At 40.3% G+C, this 16,330-nt stretch overlaps 1 protein-coding gene across 3 annotated transcripts in view; it reads left to right on the forward strand.

The window, feature by feature from the left end:
* USP32 (ubiquitin specific peptidase 32) overlaps positions 1 to 16,330 on the forward strand; it is a 52,733-nt gene that overhangs the window by 19,700 nt on the left and 16,703 nt on the right. Inside the window, exons 5-16 of one of the 3 annotated variants that reach the window (XM_065853061.2) lie at positions 329 to 488; positions 5,191 to 5,322; positions 6,792 to 6,899; positions 7,673 to 7,788; positions 8,167 to 8,229; positions 9,083 to 9,166; positions 11,440 to 11,501; positions 11,623 to 11,725; positions 12,443 to 12,635; positions 13,642 to 13,817; positions 14,059 to 14,199; positions 15,842 to 16,001. In XM_065853061.2, coding sequence (XP_065709133.1) covers positions 329 to 488; positions 5,191 to 5,322; positions 6,792 to 6,899; positions 7,673 to 7,788; positions 8,167 to 8,229; positions 9,083 to 9,166; positions 11,440 to 11,501; positions 11,623 to 11,725; positions 12,443 to 12,635; positions 13,642 to 13,817; positions 14,059 to 14,199; positions 15,842 to 16,001 — 1,498 coding nt within the window. The remainder of the gene's footprint in view (positions 1 to 328; positions 489 to 5,190; positions 5,323 to 6,791; positions 6,900 to 7,672; positions 7,789 to 8,166; positions 8,230 to 9,082; positions 9,167 to 11,439; positions 11,502 to 11,622; positions 11,726 to 12,442; positions 12,636 to 13,641; positions 13,818 to 14,058; positions 14,200 to 15,841; positions 16,002 to 16,330) is intronic. The other 2 variants (XM_065853062.2, XM_065853063.2) reach the window with 2 other exon arrangements.

Consider the following 16,330-nt stretch of genomic DNA (forward strand, 5'->3'; position numbering starts at 1 on the left):
CATAAAAATAGCCTCTGTTATTTCGAGTTGTAAGCAACCATTTTTCTTCTGATGCCCTTAACCTGAGATTCAGAGTAAATGACTTTCCAAAGGCCACCTTGAGTAGGTGGCTGAAATGCAGAGAGAGTTGAGGAGTCTGATTTCCCTCCCAGTGCTGTGTTTCAGAATGAAATGGAAAAACAAGCATGGCTCCAAAGAAAAAAAGTTATTTTACTACTTATTTTTATAGATCGTCCCAATTCTTGTTCGTGCAGCTGGATGGTTCCTGTTTACTGGTACTGAGAAAGCAGAGAAAAACAGTTCATATTATCTTTTTATTTTCTTATAGGGTGAAAAGGTAAACTATGAGAAGTTCAGGGTTTGGCTGTTGCACAACAAAGACGCTTTCACGTTTTCCCGCTGGCTGCTGTCTGGAGGTGTGTATGTGACCCTGACCGACGACAGCGATACCCCCACCTTCTACCAGACCCTGGCTGGAGTCACACACTGTGAGTAAAGCTGTAAAATTTCTTGTGCTGTCAAATGAAAAGTAACTTGTGAAACTTGCTACTGCAATTCTGAGCTTCTCGACTGGGTCGCAGCGTCGCCCACTCCCGACTCAAGCTTCAGACCCTCCTGCCAAGCCGTACCTCCCCTCGCAGCGTGCTTCCCATCAAACGTCTTGAATAATATGTCAGAGACATGAAAAATAGCGGTGAAAAAAATAGTGAAAGTTATTAACATGGATTTAGAAACAGACAGCAAACATTTTATTGCAAAGCATCAGTGACTCCATTTAAATTTGCTTAATGAACCAAGGTAGCAGGGAAAAAAGGAACTCTGATTTTTCATTTGTAAATAAGATTTTTTTTTTAACGCAGATGGCTTTAATTGTATTTCTCAAAACATAATTAGAAATGAAATTTTGAAGTTCCAGAAAGTCGCACACACTTGCTCCTTTTAATCAAATTTTGTTCCATTTCACTTAAATCATAAATATGAATCATTTCATCTGAAAGCTACCAAAATAACTTAAGTTCCTCTTGGACCTTTGTTCCTAAAAACCAGTTTCAGGAATATGGGTCTGTCCTACACCTGAGTACTGACCAACTAGCACTGGTTGGGATTTTCTCAGGTACTGAACAGCACTGTAGTGGAGCATGTAAATTATCCTAAATACTCCCCCACATCATTATACATCCTTAATAATTATGAATTAAACATTTAATCTTCTCTGGTGTACTCTTAAGTCCAAGTGGGCTTGTATACTCAGGTTTTCAGTCCTTTTCTGTGGGGAGAATAGTCCCATTTGACAGAGGACTCCCTGGTTTCAAACTGACAGACCACGTAATTTGTGCTTCTTTGTTATCTGGTTTCTTGTTAAATAGCATCCTAATTCTGCTTTGAATTGAAGAGGCTCTCTTCTGTTGCCTGAAAAATGCATCAAAATGCACCCTTTTCTGACAGCTCTTATGTACTGAGATGCAGTAAGACAGTGTGTAATCAGTATGATGATTACATTTTAGAACACACAGTTATTGCTAGTTTAACATAATCAATGAGAGAAGCCCTGGACAACCAGACAGCATGGTTGAAGTGGAAGAGTTTTTGAAACAGGAAACAACTGAAATTCAATGGTGTGGAAATAACCTGTAGGGCTTTATGATAAGTTGAAGATGTGAGTATGTAAAAGGAAAGTGAAATGAGGTGATCCCGTAACTTTGCTCACACTAGAAGGCTGTCTGGATGTTAAACGCACGTTCTGTACCTTCCCACTTCAGCTGTGGTACCGCTCTTGAAACATCACCTCTTAGCGATGTATGGAAGGCCACTAGAAGACACTTCTGAAGATTTTGGATGTATTAAATGTGCCTTTAGGAGCACATTTCATTCTGTGCTTTCTTTTTCCCAAGTGCCTAAACACTTGTGCTTTGAGAGGAACCGTGGTGTCTGATAACTCTTCTGTATGGGCTCCCATCTTAAGACACTGATAATCTATATTCTGCTCGGTAAACACCTGGGTAATTGTGTCTGACACACACACAAAGGTCTTGGTTGAAGTTACAATATTTCCTTCTCTGTGTGTCTGCTTTTTAATTAGGGGAAAAAAGAAAAAGATGAAAGATTACAGCAGACTAGGCCAATAGGAAAGAGCCTCAGTGTCACTTAATCTGCATCTTGCCACTTCGTTATCCTCTTAGCTCCCAGGCTATTTTATGTCTTGCGACGCAGCTTCTGTGCCCGCGTCCCGGAGTCTTCTGCGTGTTGATTGAAAGCATCCAAAAAGTGTATTTAGTCAGAAATGCCGTTTGGTGTTTGGTCTTTGGGTCTCTGGTTCTGACTCGGCCGCGATGAAGAGCTCTGTGTGCCGCTGGGGCCGGGGTTTGCGTGCAGGATGTCATGGTAAATAGGAAAACAAGCCGAGTTCCGGGTAAAATGTTTGGATATGGTATGCTTCTACTGCTGCGAACCAGACAGGATTGTACCAATAGGTGGGTAAAAATTAAACCTCTGAAATATATTGAAATACATAGCTAATTCTGGCGTTGTAAAGAATTTAATAGATAGTGCCTGAAATGAAAACACATTTTCATTTTTTTTTCGAAGACAGAGGAAAATTCATGGCTTGCTCCCTATGTAATATTTAAGAAGAGTGTGCATTTCATGAAAATAACATTGAAATGAAGGATGCTTTTTTTGTAGTGTTTATTGCTGCCGTGCAGCCTGACGGTCAATCACGGTATGGCAGCTGGTTTAGAATTAACTCGTTTTTTGTAGATTTACGGTTTCTCAGTTGCGTATTTTTGCTGAACGTGCTTGTTTGCCTGTTCTCCCTTCACTAGATGAAGACTGTGGCTTGAGGTGTGCTTGACGTTATCAGTCTTGATTCTCAGAGAACTCAACTATGAAACATGACTCATAATTAGTCGTAGCTGAAAGGTTTTCATATTTGTAATGGACAAGTGATGAGGGAGACATAAAATAGCAGATGGTAGTAAACTGGTAGTATATGCTTGAATTTCACAGGTGCGTAATATCTCCATGTGACCTTGAATAATCGTTTCATGTATTGAATTGATAAAATGAACATGTACTTGGCCTAGAAAGCCAGTCTGTTTTGATGGTTTGGACTCTATTGTATACAGTCATCTGAAGTTATTTGAAATTTGAACTACAGAATGAAAGCCCAGTTCTCAGTTCCTGTCGTGATCTGAACAGGCATTAGGAGTAAAGTTTTAAGGTAAAATACTTTGTCCGTATAAAACCTCTTTAGAAGAAGATGGCGTTTTCATAAACGTTAGTACATTTGGATAATAATTACAGTCTGCTTTTATCAAGCTTGATTTAAACTTCAACAAGAAATATTATTATGTGTATATATCATAAATTGCGAGTTTCCTTTTAGTTTACATTTACTGAGGAATAGATGGTGAGCTACATATACCGAGATTGATTTACGAGATTCACAGAATGTCAGGGATTGGAAGGGACTTCGATGGGATTGGGTGACCTCATGCTCACCCTGCTGTCCCCAGGACCCCCAGGTCCCTTTCCCCTGTGCTGCTCTCTAATAGGTCATTCCCCAAATTACACTGGAACCTGGGGTTGTTCCTACCCAGATGCAAGACTCTACACTTGCCCTTGTTATATTTCGTTAATACGTACAGAAAAATCACTCTGGAGAAATGAAATGATGTAACAGTTGGCTTTTCAGCTGCAGGGTTAAACTTTCACGTGTGCTGTAATCCCATAAGTCTTTCTCTGTTTTATGTAAGTGAAACGATTGCAGTGGGCTACAATTCCTTGTTATTGTGAATAGAAAACAGCCTTTTGTCACATTTTGTCACTGTTACCAGTGTAGCACTTATGCCAATACTTATGAGCTATTCTTCTGAAGATTATTTGAAAATCCTTTGGTTTTTAAATGGCCATGTAATTGCAGCCACTGCTTGGCAGAAAGCACATAACTTGCTTTCTGATAACCCGTCTTTTCTGAGATTAAAATAGCAAAGCATTTACGTTAGCGCTGCAGAAAGTACCTGTGAAGTACAATTTAAAAAGCAGAGTACAAGTGGCTTCTGCTGGAGATATCTGAGAATGTTTTATTTTGCCAGAGAACATTTCCATTCTTAATTACTGAAGATAAATAACGCGCCTGCCAGTAAGAGCAGGTTTCTGCAGATCTACTCCTCGCAAAGCCAATGCTGAGCTTCCTTCCGCGTTTAGGATACTCTCAGTGTTGCGTCAGTTCAAGAATGAAGCACAACTGGCACGTTTGCTGTTCTTCCTGCTCACAAGGGTAGATTACAAGGAAACAAAGTGATTTACATGCTCGTGCTCAAGAGAGTTTGCATAATGCTTTTGTATTTGCTAATCAGAACAATATATGTGCGATTCTTGTAAATGTCAGTACAAACATGCCCTTTATGTGCAGTTGTTTAGGTGCTATAATGGTACCGGCATTCTCTTCATGTACTTAAGGATCTGTCTCATAAAGTGGTTTTTACCTTTCCTGCAGCCACGGGCTGTCTGGCCATGGTCTGCACGTACAGAGGAGAAGGAGGACGTGTTTTCGCTCTTTCTTTGCTAGTTAGACTGTCTAAAAATGTTTTGCAGGAAGATGCAAACCCCTTCCACTCCTCTAACTACTTCAATTATCAATATTTTGTAGTTTTTTTGCCAAACTTTCTGCTGATGAGGGTATCGTGTAGTTCGTGGTGCGTTGCGTGGTGTGTCTGCTGGGTAGTTACAAGTAGTAAATGCTTATTGTAGGTTACCTAAGTTACTATTCTGATTGAATTACTACTCCTGATGACAGAAGTAGGAAAGTAAATAAATAAATAGCATTTCAGTTTGACATGTAACTTTTTTTGGGTCTCTGCTGTTCTTAAGCCTTACAGGATTATTATTGTTTCTGTAGACTAAACCAGGCCAAATAGCTCAAGTTAAACCTATTAGAAAGCTGGCGTGGATTTAAAGGCTCAGAACCATCTGGGAATGGGATCAAACTTAGTGGTTCTTAATATAGACAGCTTTGTCATTACATATCTATTTGAGAACCAATTAATTTGCACTGACCTAAAGCACTGTTGTGGCACACTTTCATATGTAAAAAGGTTAAAAGCATTGTGGGAGAAGTTCATTTCTGTGTTTTCTAAACACTTGTTGATGACGTGTTATTGAACTCCTTTCATTTCGTTGATTATACAGTGGAAGAATCCGACATCATCGATCTCGAAAAACGATACTGGCTGCTAAAAGCTCAATCAAGAACTGGACGTTTTGATTTGGAAACATTTGCCCCCTTAGTTTCCCCTCCCATCCACCCGTCTCTGAGTGAAGGTACGGAGCGTTCGGCACACGCGCGGGAGCTGACGGTGCTGTGGCGTTCGGTACCCGATGGCCACTGACACCCGCATTGCAGAGGTTTAAAAGTGGGCCTGGTTTAAAATGTCTTTTAAGCTTTAATTACAGAGATTCATTCCACTGAGTTTGGAATGTTCGAAAATGAGAAAAGATGCCTGAGAAGTCTCTATTTGCTGGGGAATCTGGGATGATGAAGGAAGCGATGCTTCTGTGTGTCGCGTTCTTATTAGTTGTCAGAAAATACGGCAAACGTTCTGTATAATTTGACTTGTTGTTGCTTAAAATTTTGAACTGAGTTTCTTAAGATTCCGTAATGACAAAATATACTGATATCCCTGAACAAGATAACATAGGAGACCATTTTTTAAATGACATATATAAGCTTAATCTGTTAAATGACCATTCAGCATGCAAGTCGGAACTTTTATCATGCAGTCAATGAAACTGCCTTCCCTTATAGTGTAAGTTAAGGCAGATTTTGTGCAGAAGACTTGGTCAGGAGATTTATTTGTTGCAATACAGATGCATTAATAACCAAACTGGTCAAGTTGAAGCCACTCTGGTAGTAACTGGAGGTTGCAATTGTCTAATTGCCCTTTGCTGCACAACATAAGGACATTAAGTAATATTCAATTGACATGCTAGTTTTTGTCTGCGGTCCTGGAGTGACAGTTTTTTGTCACCAAAGGCCCAACTTTACTGACAAGTAAGTCGAAAAAGGGAAATTTATCTGCAGTGGGTGCAGGCTGTTAGGACACCAGAACTTGTGTTTGATTCAATAGGGATATATCCCCACATCCTTTTGCTCGTAAATGCGTTTTATCTACTTAGTGATATAAATTTACTGTTGTGGGGAAACTCGAATGGTTTCTGGCCATTCTGTATGTCTTCTGTGGGCAGCACAACTGAGTCATTGTCACAAAAAAGAATTTATGGGGTAAAGAAAAGTTACATGTGCTGAATGAAGAGAACTCCTAAATCTTCCGAAGGCTGGTAACTGAAACTCCTGACTCACTGAAGGCCAAATTTGCAGTGGTACTCAGTGGTTTTCATAGGAGTTTCTATCAGGCGCTTTGGAAAAGCCGAATTATTTGTCAGCTGAGTTACCTTTATGATTTTGGTCCTTTAGCTTTCGTGAAATTGCTTGTCCTGACCACAATGGTTTACACTCTATAAATCAGTCCTGATGAGGAAGGTATGAGAATGAGGTTGCTGTTCAGAATCCCTGTTTCCCTCCTCACTCTGCCCCTGCCTTTGTTGACCCAAACAGCACTTAAAATTATCTTAGTAGTGCTTAACAGTCTTTATTGGACTTAGTAAGAATGAGTTATAAGTGTTTGTACTTCTCCTTGCAAGGGTCAACCCTTACCCTTCCTGTCATGCTAAGTGTGATTGTCGGCTGTTCCAGCAGATGCTGTAACAGGAGATGCTTTTGTGGTTTGCAGGTTTGTTTAATGCTTTTGATGAAAACCGAGACAATCACATAGATTTTAAAGAAATTTCCTGTGGGCTCTCAGCATGTTGCCGGGGACCCCTGGCAGAAAGACAGAAGTGTAAGTATGCCAAATGTTAACTCTTCGTTTTAGAGAAGTTTTTCAGTTTGAACAGTGAAGTTTAGTTGTTTCCACATTTTGGAAATTGTTTCCACTGAACAAGTGTGTGTCTGTGAAAGGCAACAGACTTCAAAAGTTAAGAGAGTAAAGGAATTTTAAATATCAAGGCTTCCTTTTATACAGGACGATTAAACGTAATTCTGTATATTTTATAACTGATCCACAGCTTCGTATAAATTATCAACCTGTTTGGAAAAAAATACATTTCAGAATTTATATCACAGCGTTCTGCATTATGATGCAGAAGCACGTATCAATAGAGAAAGCGCAAGCACTTACCTATTCTTTATATATAATATAAAACAAATGTCCTATTTGATTGTCTTGTGGTAAATAGCATGTTCTGCCTTGTTTCACTGTCCAGTTTTCAGCCGGTTCCCTGCAAGATTCTCATGTTTCAGATACCTTTGTTCCGTGCTTTTCCAAAGCCGTATTGCTGCAACTCAGGAGCTCTCGTTCACTGGAAATTTCCGGATGCACATATGTTCCCCGCTATGTCACATCAGAAAACACAGCACCGAATTGCAGGCATCTAGATTTCAGTTTATTAAACACAGCTGCTCCGTTTCCTCACTACCACACATGCATCCTGCCTCATCAAAACTGTCAGCACTAAATCATCTTCCTGTGACTCTGCAGACTCACATTCTACAAGAAAAAAAAAGAGTTGTCGAGTAGTTTTAACACAGAAAAGTGATTTCCTTTTCTCTCAGTTTGCTTCAAGGTGTTTGACATCGACCGGGATGGTGTGTTGTCTCGCACCGAACTTAAAGAAATGGTGGTTGCACTTTTAGAGGTCTGGAAAGATAACCGTACTGATAAAATACCTGTAAGTTATAGTTGCTTTTTTATGAATTCGCTCCTGTTTCTTAAAGTCCTACTTGAAAAGTAGCAGTCTGAACGTTGGTTGAACGTGCTTTGGGTGCAACACAGGCTTCCTCAAACTGCCTTAGCGGAGCAGTGTTGATGTAACTTACCTTGCGTAACCGAGACTTCCCTTAACCAAAGCACAATGTCTGACCCTAATGTCTGCTGTTGCATATAAAGAAACCTCCGGTACAAAAGTGCAGCTGTCTGGAAGGACTCGGGTGCGAATTACGCAGAGGTATCAGCAGCATTGCTATAGTTACATTTGTATTCTGAACACATGCTGCTCCAGCGAGTGCTATGAGAATTTAACTGTCTTCTAATCCTTTTGTTTGTTAAGGAATTGGACATGGATTTGTCGGAAATTGTAGAAGATATTTTGAATATGCATGATACCACAAAGGTAGGAGTTTCATGTTATTTCCTTGTCGCTTTTATACCCTGGTATGTTCACTTGATTTATGAGAAAGTGAAATCTTGTGCTTTTTTTAAAGCAGAGATGTGTCAATAATAGAATCTCTTTCAAGAAATGTCAGTTTTCCATTAAAATTTTCCACGTTGTTCTGTGAGAGAAAGAATCACAGAATCACAGAATGTCAGGGACTGGAAGGGACCTCAGAAGGTCGTGCAGTCCAATCCCCCTGCCGGAGCAGGGATGCAAGACTCTACACTCAAACTGCAACACTAGAGGTTCCGCTTAAATTTGAGAAGAAACTTCTTCTCAGTGAGGGTGGCAGAGCCTGGCCCAGGCTGCCCAGGGAGGTTGTGGAGTCTCCTTCTCTGCAGACATTCAAACCCGCCTGGACACCTTCCTGTGGAACCTCAGCTGGGTGTTCCTGCTCCATGGGGGGATTGCACTGGATGAGCTTTCCAGGGCCCTTCCCAGCCCCTTACATTCTGTGGTTCTGTGTGATTCTGTTTTGTGTGGTTGCCCTGACCAGTCAAATTCTGCTTCTGCTGCTTTCATGGTTTGAGAAAGTCCAACTATGCAGTTGAGCATGAATCCGAAATCTGAATGATGGAGAGCACGAGCAAATGTCACCTGCTCTGCGTAGTCGTCCTCTGTACTCAAAGCTTTTTGGTTCTTCGGGTTGCATATGTTATGCTAAAACCAGATTTTTCTTCTTTCTTTGGATCAATTTTTGTTATCAGAGCGGTAGGTGCTAGTTTTTATCAAGCCACTGGCTTCATCATTTTAACAGAAATAGGTTAATGGTCTGTTTTTTCCTTCCCCTTCCCTTCTCCCTTTAACTAAGCTGGGACACCTCACTCTGGAGGACTACCAGATATGGAGCGTGAAGAGCGCACTTGCCAATGAGTTTTTGAATCTACTTTTTCAGGTATGCTTAGAGGAAATTTAAACTTGAAAATTACGGTAATTAACTCATGAGCTTTTTGCATGGCCAGGAAGTGCCGCATCAGCATTTGTGTCACCATGCCTACAGTTTTGGCTCTTGCAGTAAATTACGTGGTTTTGCAATTCCGCGTTACCTTGACAGAATGATTCTGTATTTGATTATTGTTCATATAGTGGATGGGCATGCCTAAAGCCTTATTTGTTAAAGTGAACATAGTGTACTGTTTATAAAATGTAAAGGAATTTTGAGTGTATCAACAGTTCTATTTTCCATTAGAAAAAGACTGTGTTCTTAGACAGTTGTTCTGGCAAATCTCTGCCAAGAAAGGGACACTGGAAATAAGAAAAGCTATTTCTAACTCTTTACTACCACTTTCCCTTTACATTTTCTGGTAAGGCCATCTAAGGAACCTTTCATGGCTTTCTTAGTGGAGCAACCCTTGAAAGCTGGGGTATCATATCACTATTGTGTTGCAGAAGCTGAGGATTAAGTCTGTACTGAATTTGGTTTTAATTGAGCTTAAACTGGATTTTTATAAATCCTTAAACCAGTTATATTTTAGCTGTGTCTCACTTCGTGCAGAAAATAACCCCCGAAGAGTGTTTGCCTTCACTGCAGTTTGTTCCTTACCCATTTTCTGTAGAGGCCGATACTTTGAATTTAAATAATAATCATTCTAATGGAGCCTTGAAGATTTGCCCTAAATTAGTATTCAACTCCAGCCCTGTATACCAGTCTCAGTTCTTCAGAGAGGGCTGGGGAGAACCCCTGGGATCCATTCTCATCTTACCAGTGAAGCTTCATCAGTTACAGGGTCAGGTTGTAACAGAAAAATATTTCATCAGAAAGAAGCTGTGTAGTTTAAAAAATAAATTGTTATGAGAGCATACCGAATAGCAAATTTCTTTTTTTTTCTTTCTGCTAGATGTTTAATTTTATTTCCTTCGATAACTTTATCACACGAAGCCCCCACGTCCCGTGCTGTGCAGGACAGTCTGCCATGGATTTGTCTGGATGTTGGTTTGAACTCTTGTGGGCTTGTGTGTCTCCTGTGCAGACAGCAAAGCTGAGCGGTCCGAGTGGGGCACCTTGGAATGCTTGGCAAGAAGTTGGTTTGTTTGCAGTGGCGTTAGTTTATGTGAAGAACCTGATATTAGGACAGTGTTACATGAGTTTTGAAAGAAACACCGGAGCCAGCTGTGTTGTACGTGCTGGAAAATCTGTTGCTTCCCAGCAGCTAATGGCTTTTGTTTTATTCAGAATATGAAATGGTCTCTCACACTGTAATATAAATTTAAACAAGATATCTCGCCGGTCATTAGAAATCTCCAGCTGAGATGCAAATTGATAGCCTCAAAAGAGACGTAAGGAAAAGCCTGTGAATCATGTTAGGAGTAGCAGCCAATTTGAGACCCGTGTGGGTGAGGAGGCGGCGGAGCCTCCTCCTGCCATGGGAGCGGGTCTGATCCCGGCTCAGCAAACCCTGCCCTGGGACGGCCCAGCCGGACACCGCACACCACGCTGCAGCCAAGACCAGCTGGTTTTGTTGGGAGGAGTAGAACAGGAGCCCTCTGGGACTGCAGGCTTGAACTCGGGATAAAACCCCACCCGAATGGAGTAGCTGTCTAGGGAGTGGTGCCTTGTTCTTCTCTATTTCTTTCAAAATGAAAAAAAGAGGGGAAAAAAAAAGCATCAGACATTCAGCGAACGTTCTGCAATTTTGAGGGCGTTTTCAGTGGTGACTGGTTGGTTGGGCTGCTCTGAATTTCATGTGCTCATTTTCCTTTCAGTCCTTTATGTAACCACTTCTCCCTGGTTTTCCCCCTTTCCTTTTTTTTAAACCTTTTTTAAACCTTTAGCTTATCCTTTTCTACCCACTTGCCTTCTCCCAATTCCTCGTTCCCTCTCTCCAGTACCTATAGCCATGTTAATGTATATCCGATCCACGTCATCACTGTGATCTTTCATAGCATGTCCTCCAGATGAGGAAATAATGAAAAATCATTTTCTGTTGACCTTAATTTGTCTGGGAGTATTTGACAGTCTTGGTATCTTTGTCTTAACAGTGGAAACAGGTTGCAAACCTCATAGCTCAAAATACTTATTTTTTAGTGATTGGTCCCATTTTAGGGCATCTTTGCTGTGTAATTAAGAAGAATTTTCTCAAGAGTCCCACTACAATTGTTCTCTTCTTTCATTTACCTAATGCTTGTTTCACAGTGGCGTAGTTAATAAGACTAACTTTCTTTTTCCAGGTATGCCATATAGTTTTGGGGCTACGACCAGCCACTCCGGAAGAGGAAGGACAGATTATTAGGTGCGTGTTTTGCTCCGAATCTTAAATGGGTTTCAGAATCACCTTTTTGGTATTTTCAAAAGGAGGACTGTGATTTCCCTGCTTCAACTGATGCTTCGTGCTGTTCATTCTTCACATGCAGGGGCTGGTTAGAAAGAGAAAGCAGGTACGGCCTTCAGCCGGGGCACAACTGGTTTCTTATTGCGATGCCATGGTGGCACCAGTGGAAAGAATATGTCAAATATGTAAGTAGATTAATAATTTATACCAAATAAGTGATTTATTTGTGTCTGTGAATGTATTGATGAAAAAAGAGTGGGGAGCAAATGACTGCATAGCCAATAATGCTTGAAATTAAGCATCTTCTGTCTCTTAGTGGAAAATAATTGTTGTGCTGAATCACTGTTACATGATGAGCTTTCTGCTATGATTTCGTTAAACTGTCAGCTCCTTCTGGACTTTCTCATCATTCCTGTGTGTCAAAGTACTTTTTTGAATAAAAACATGCTCTCTCAATAGTATTTCGCTTAAGTATATCGGTCCATTTGATGATAAAGCTACCTGTTTTGGCTTTAACTTCGCTTGGGCCACAAATACACACTGTGCCTTTTCTACACAAAGAGAGGAGGGAATTGGTATAATGTGATTGATAGGGAATGATGAGAAGTAGTCCAGTCCAGGCTGATCAAAGGAGTCTTACTAAAACCTTGTAGTTACAGGGTGCCCTTTAATACCCTTCAACTAAAATATTCAAGTAAAAGCAGCGCTATAAATTTTACAAAATAAAGCATATTTAATAAAATTAAATTTAAGAAAATGTACATGAGTTGTGTTTTTTTAAAGCTCATTGTCACATGCAAAAGTGGTCACACAGCTGTGAATCTTGGTGATTGGTTTGGCTGCTGCTAAAAGTCTTTGATATTGGCTTATAATGAACTTTTCTACTTGCCTGCCAATTTTAGGATGCAGACCCTGTTGTGATAGAGCCTTCATCTGTCTTGAGTGGAGGTAAGAACTCGCTCGTAGCTGCCGCAGCCAATACTTCAGAACAGGGAGAAGACAAAATGGGAGGTCTCAATTACTTCAGTGCAACAGAAGAAAAGTTTTCAGATAATATTTCTACCGCATCAGAAGCCTCAGAGTCTACTAGCAGCAGTAAGCATAACATCTTATTTCCTTGGAGGTTTAACGCAGAGCAGGTTTTGAGAAAACTTAGACACTGCATGGATTCCTCCAGGCAAAAAGATAACGCGGTTTAGATTGCAGAAGTGGCCTACATGTGGATGTCAGTGAATTACTGGGGATTTTTAGTCTGTGGTGGGTAAACAATAAACAGTCTTGTTTAAATAGCAATTCATCTTTTATGCTATGATTAGTTTTCAGAATTTTTTGCCCTATCACTTATTTTCTGAGTGCATTTTCCGCCCCCCTTCACAATGAGTGGTTTCCAGCTCACACCTAGTTGGTATTGTACTGTGTCTTACAATGGGGCAACCTCGGATAACACAAAGATGAAAGAAGCGGAATAAAAATAGGACAAATGTACCTACAATTTGACAGGGCTTGTGTTTTAAGTGAGTTTGTGCAGATTCTAGGAGACTGTGGAAGAAGATATTTTAGTGATGATTTTCAGTAAATTCTTGTGAGAATTTGAGACGATGGTTTTTTTCTTATAAGGCAGCTGAGTGTTGCATCTGATATTTTAAATCTGTACCTTAAAACTGTAAGTTCGGTATAAAGTAGATAAATTACGGTGGTCGTTCTTTGGGGTGGGGGTTGGGGAACAGCGCAAGGCCAGGAAGGGAGACAAGTGTATGTAAGATTTTCGAGAGTTTGATATTTGAACATCCAGACAACAAGCAAACATTTGCTCACACAAACCTAGTTAGGATGGTTTAAACTAGTGTTCGTCTAAGTATCTGCTTCGGTATTTGGATCTCATATATCCACTTCTTTATCTTTTCTGGGAGAACTGGTGTATTTGTCACTCTGTAGTTTGGTAGAGTTGCATGTTTTCCTGAGGTATGAAGGACAGCAAATTTCTTCAACAATGATTTTTAAAAACAACAATGAAAACCAATACAACAGTTTAACTGATTTATTTATGTTACGAACTCATGAACTGAAATAGAGATTTATTTTTTCCTTGTATTCTTTTCAGATACTCTGTACCCTGGCACACCAGGGACTGATGTGTGTTTTGCTAAGCAGCATAATACTTCGGACAATAATAACCAGTGTTTCCTTGGAACCAATGGGAATAATTTGCTACAGCTTAATCCTCAGAAACCAGGAGCTATCGATAACCAACCCCTCGTAACACAAGAACCAGTGAAGGTAAATGCATCTCAATCATGTGAATACAGGAGAAGTGTCTATTAGCGTATGTTCATCACAGCTTTGAATCTGTTGGGATTTTTCAGCTTGTGGCCTAGTTCTGAATTGACACTGCTTTGTCATATAACAAAGTTTTTTGTCTGATAATTAAAAAGTGTTCTGCGTTTCTGAACTGAAATCCTTGTAGCTGTATACTGGTTTTCTCCACTTGAGATTTGACAAAATCCCGTTTTGTTTCCAGGCTGCATCATTAACGATGGAGGGCGGAAGACTAAAGCGATCTCCACAGCTCGTTGAAGGAAAGGACTACGTAATGGTACCAGAACCCGTCTGGAGAGCACTTTACCATTGGTACGGAGCGAATCTGTCCCTGCCCAGGCCGGTACGTTGTGATTATAGACACTGTTGTCTTGCCATAACCACTGAGAATAATAAGAACAACCTCATGTGTTCCCTCCTACCCGGGTCCGTTCCTAAGGTGGCGTTTTCCCAGCTCGCTCTTCAAGACTTTTCATTTAGACCATTGGTTTTGGATGAAGTGGGAGATGACCATAGAAGATTTAACCTTCTGCAGCCAACAGAAGTTTTGTTAAAGGAGAAAAAAACCCCTTGAAGAAGTGAAATTCACTTTCTGTAACTAACACCAGTATTTTCTATATTAAAGCTGTAATGTCTTTAATTAAAAAAATAATTTTGAGCACAATGCAGAATGTATTGCAGGATATAACTTTCATATGTGAAAGTGCTATAAATTAAATGGAATTGACTAAGTGGACTAATAATGAGCCTGTGTTATCCCAATGAGATTTTTTTTGTCGCAGTTAAAACAGCAACAGTATTTCTGAAAGAGAAGCGGTAATTATATAGCAATAGTCATTGTTAAATCATATCATTTACTCACAATTTATTGAGCTATCTCTCTTTCTCTGTGTAATACTGCAAAACGATTAACAGGTCATAATGATTTGGAGCTGGAGCTGGCATGCCTTGAATTATTAATGTTGAATTTATAAAAAAGTAGGCTGAGCTTAGAAGCAAGAAATATTGAAGTAATTTGCTCTCTTCACTTAGAGGCTTTGGAAACTTTCTTTAATTTCTGTTGGATGTATTTATTCTATATAGTGGTTGGTTTATTCTATGTCGGGTGTTCTGCTATAGGAGCTACACTTAAAGGTACTGAGGGGATTTTTTTTTTAATGGTAGCAATAGAAATTTGGTGGTTGGTGTCACAAATATTCAGCATCACAAATGAAAGAGAATTAGCGGTATGATTTTTGACGATTTGGTCTGTTAGCCGTAGAACTGGCGATTATTTTACAGGGAAAAATCACCGGCTTCTGTTCCCCTCCTCCCACACATTCTCCATGGAAACAAACACCTTTCGTGATCCAGAAAAGGCCACATCTCTTTATGCACGGCACAAACTCATGTGCTTGAGATCTTTGCCACGAGGCCATTAGGGAAGAGACTTCTATCCAGAATGAGTTTTAGTTTGGGTATCCTGTATGCAAAAAAAATACAACGTGTATATCAACTTCAGCTTTTCAATCCACGTGGTCACAAAAACAGTGGACGTTCCTGCCATTTTTATGTGTCTCTGTTTGGGAGGATCTGGGCAGAAAAAAGCTACAAGTTGTGTTCTGGGGTCATTTCAGCTTTTTTGGTCAACATATCAAAATGTCATATTGAAGTATACGCTGAGTAGAATTAATGAGGTTCATTGTAGATTCACATATATTTCAGGAATTATAAAAATGTTCTTTCCGTGGTGTTGTACAAGAAGCTGTGCTCCACTAAATAAGGTGTTTACTGTTGACAGTCTGCAACTAATGAGCTTCAAAAAGTGCTTAGAAATCAGTCAGTTGTTATTCCTGTGGATATTTGCTTCAGACTCTGTAAGAAGTGTCTCCTAGTAAAATATAGTTTGCTTTTTTAACCATTAACCATTACTTCTTGTTCTTATTGGGATTTTCTACATATTTGACACAACCGTTTCTCAAATGTGCTTTAAACACCTTTCCTAGGTGATCAAAAACAGCAAAACAAATGTGCCCGAACTGGAGTTATTTCCTCGGTACCTGCTCTTCCTGCGCCAGCAGCCGGCCGCTCGCACGCAGCAGTCCAACATCTGGGTCAATATGGGTATGATGAGCCTGAGAATGTTTCCTCAGCATTTACCTAGAGGTAACTTAAGAATGCAGCAAGAACGCGAGCACGCAGTTTGGAAGCTGTAGGAGCTTGCTGCCGCTGTGCTTGTGCACCAGCTAATCACCCGTCAGGCACAATCAGCCTTTGGGAGACGTTTCGAGGCTTTGCTCCGATTTTTCTCTTGAAAGGAAGAGGCGTGAGGGAGCGTTTGCAGTGAAGTCAGTGAAGCCGCATAGTTATTGCAAATAGATCGAGTTGACAGTGAGAAATGAGGGTTGGAAGCGAGTTCCAGTTCGGGGCTGTGGGCAACCCCCCCTCCCTACCTGCTTTGCAGCACAATGGAGGAGTTTGCCTGGGTTGATGAG

This window comes from Patagioenas fasciata, chromosome 19 (assembly GCF_037038585.1).
Source record: "Patagioenas fasciata isolate bPatFas1 chromosome 19, bPatFas1.hap1, whole genome shotgun sequence".
NCBI classification, from domain to species: Eukaryota; Metazoa; Chordata; class Aves; order Columbiformes; family Columbidae; genus Patagioenas; species Patagioenas fasciata.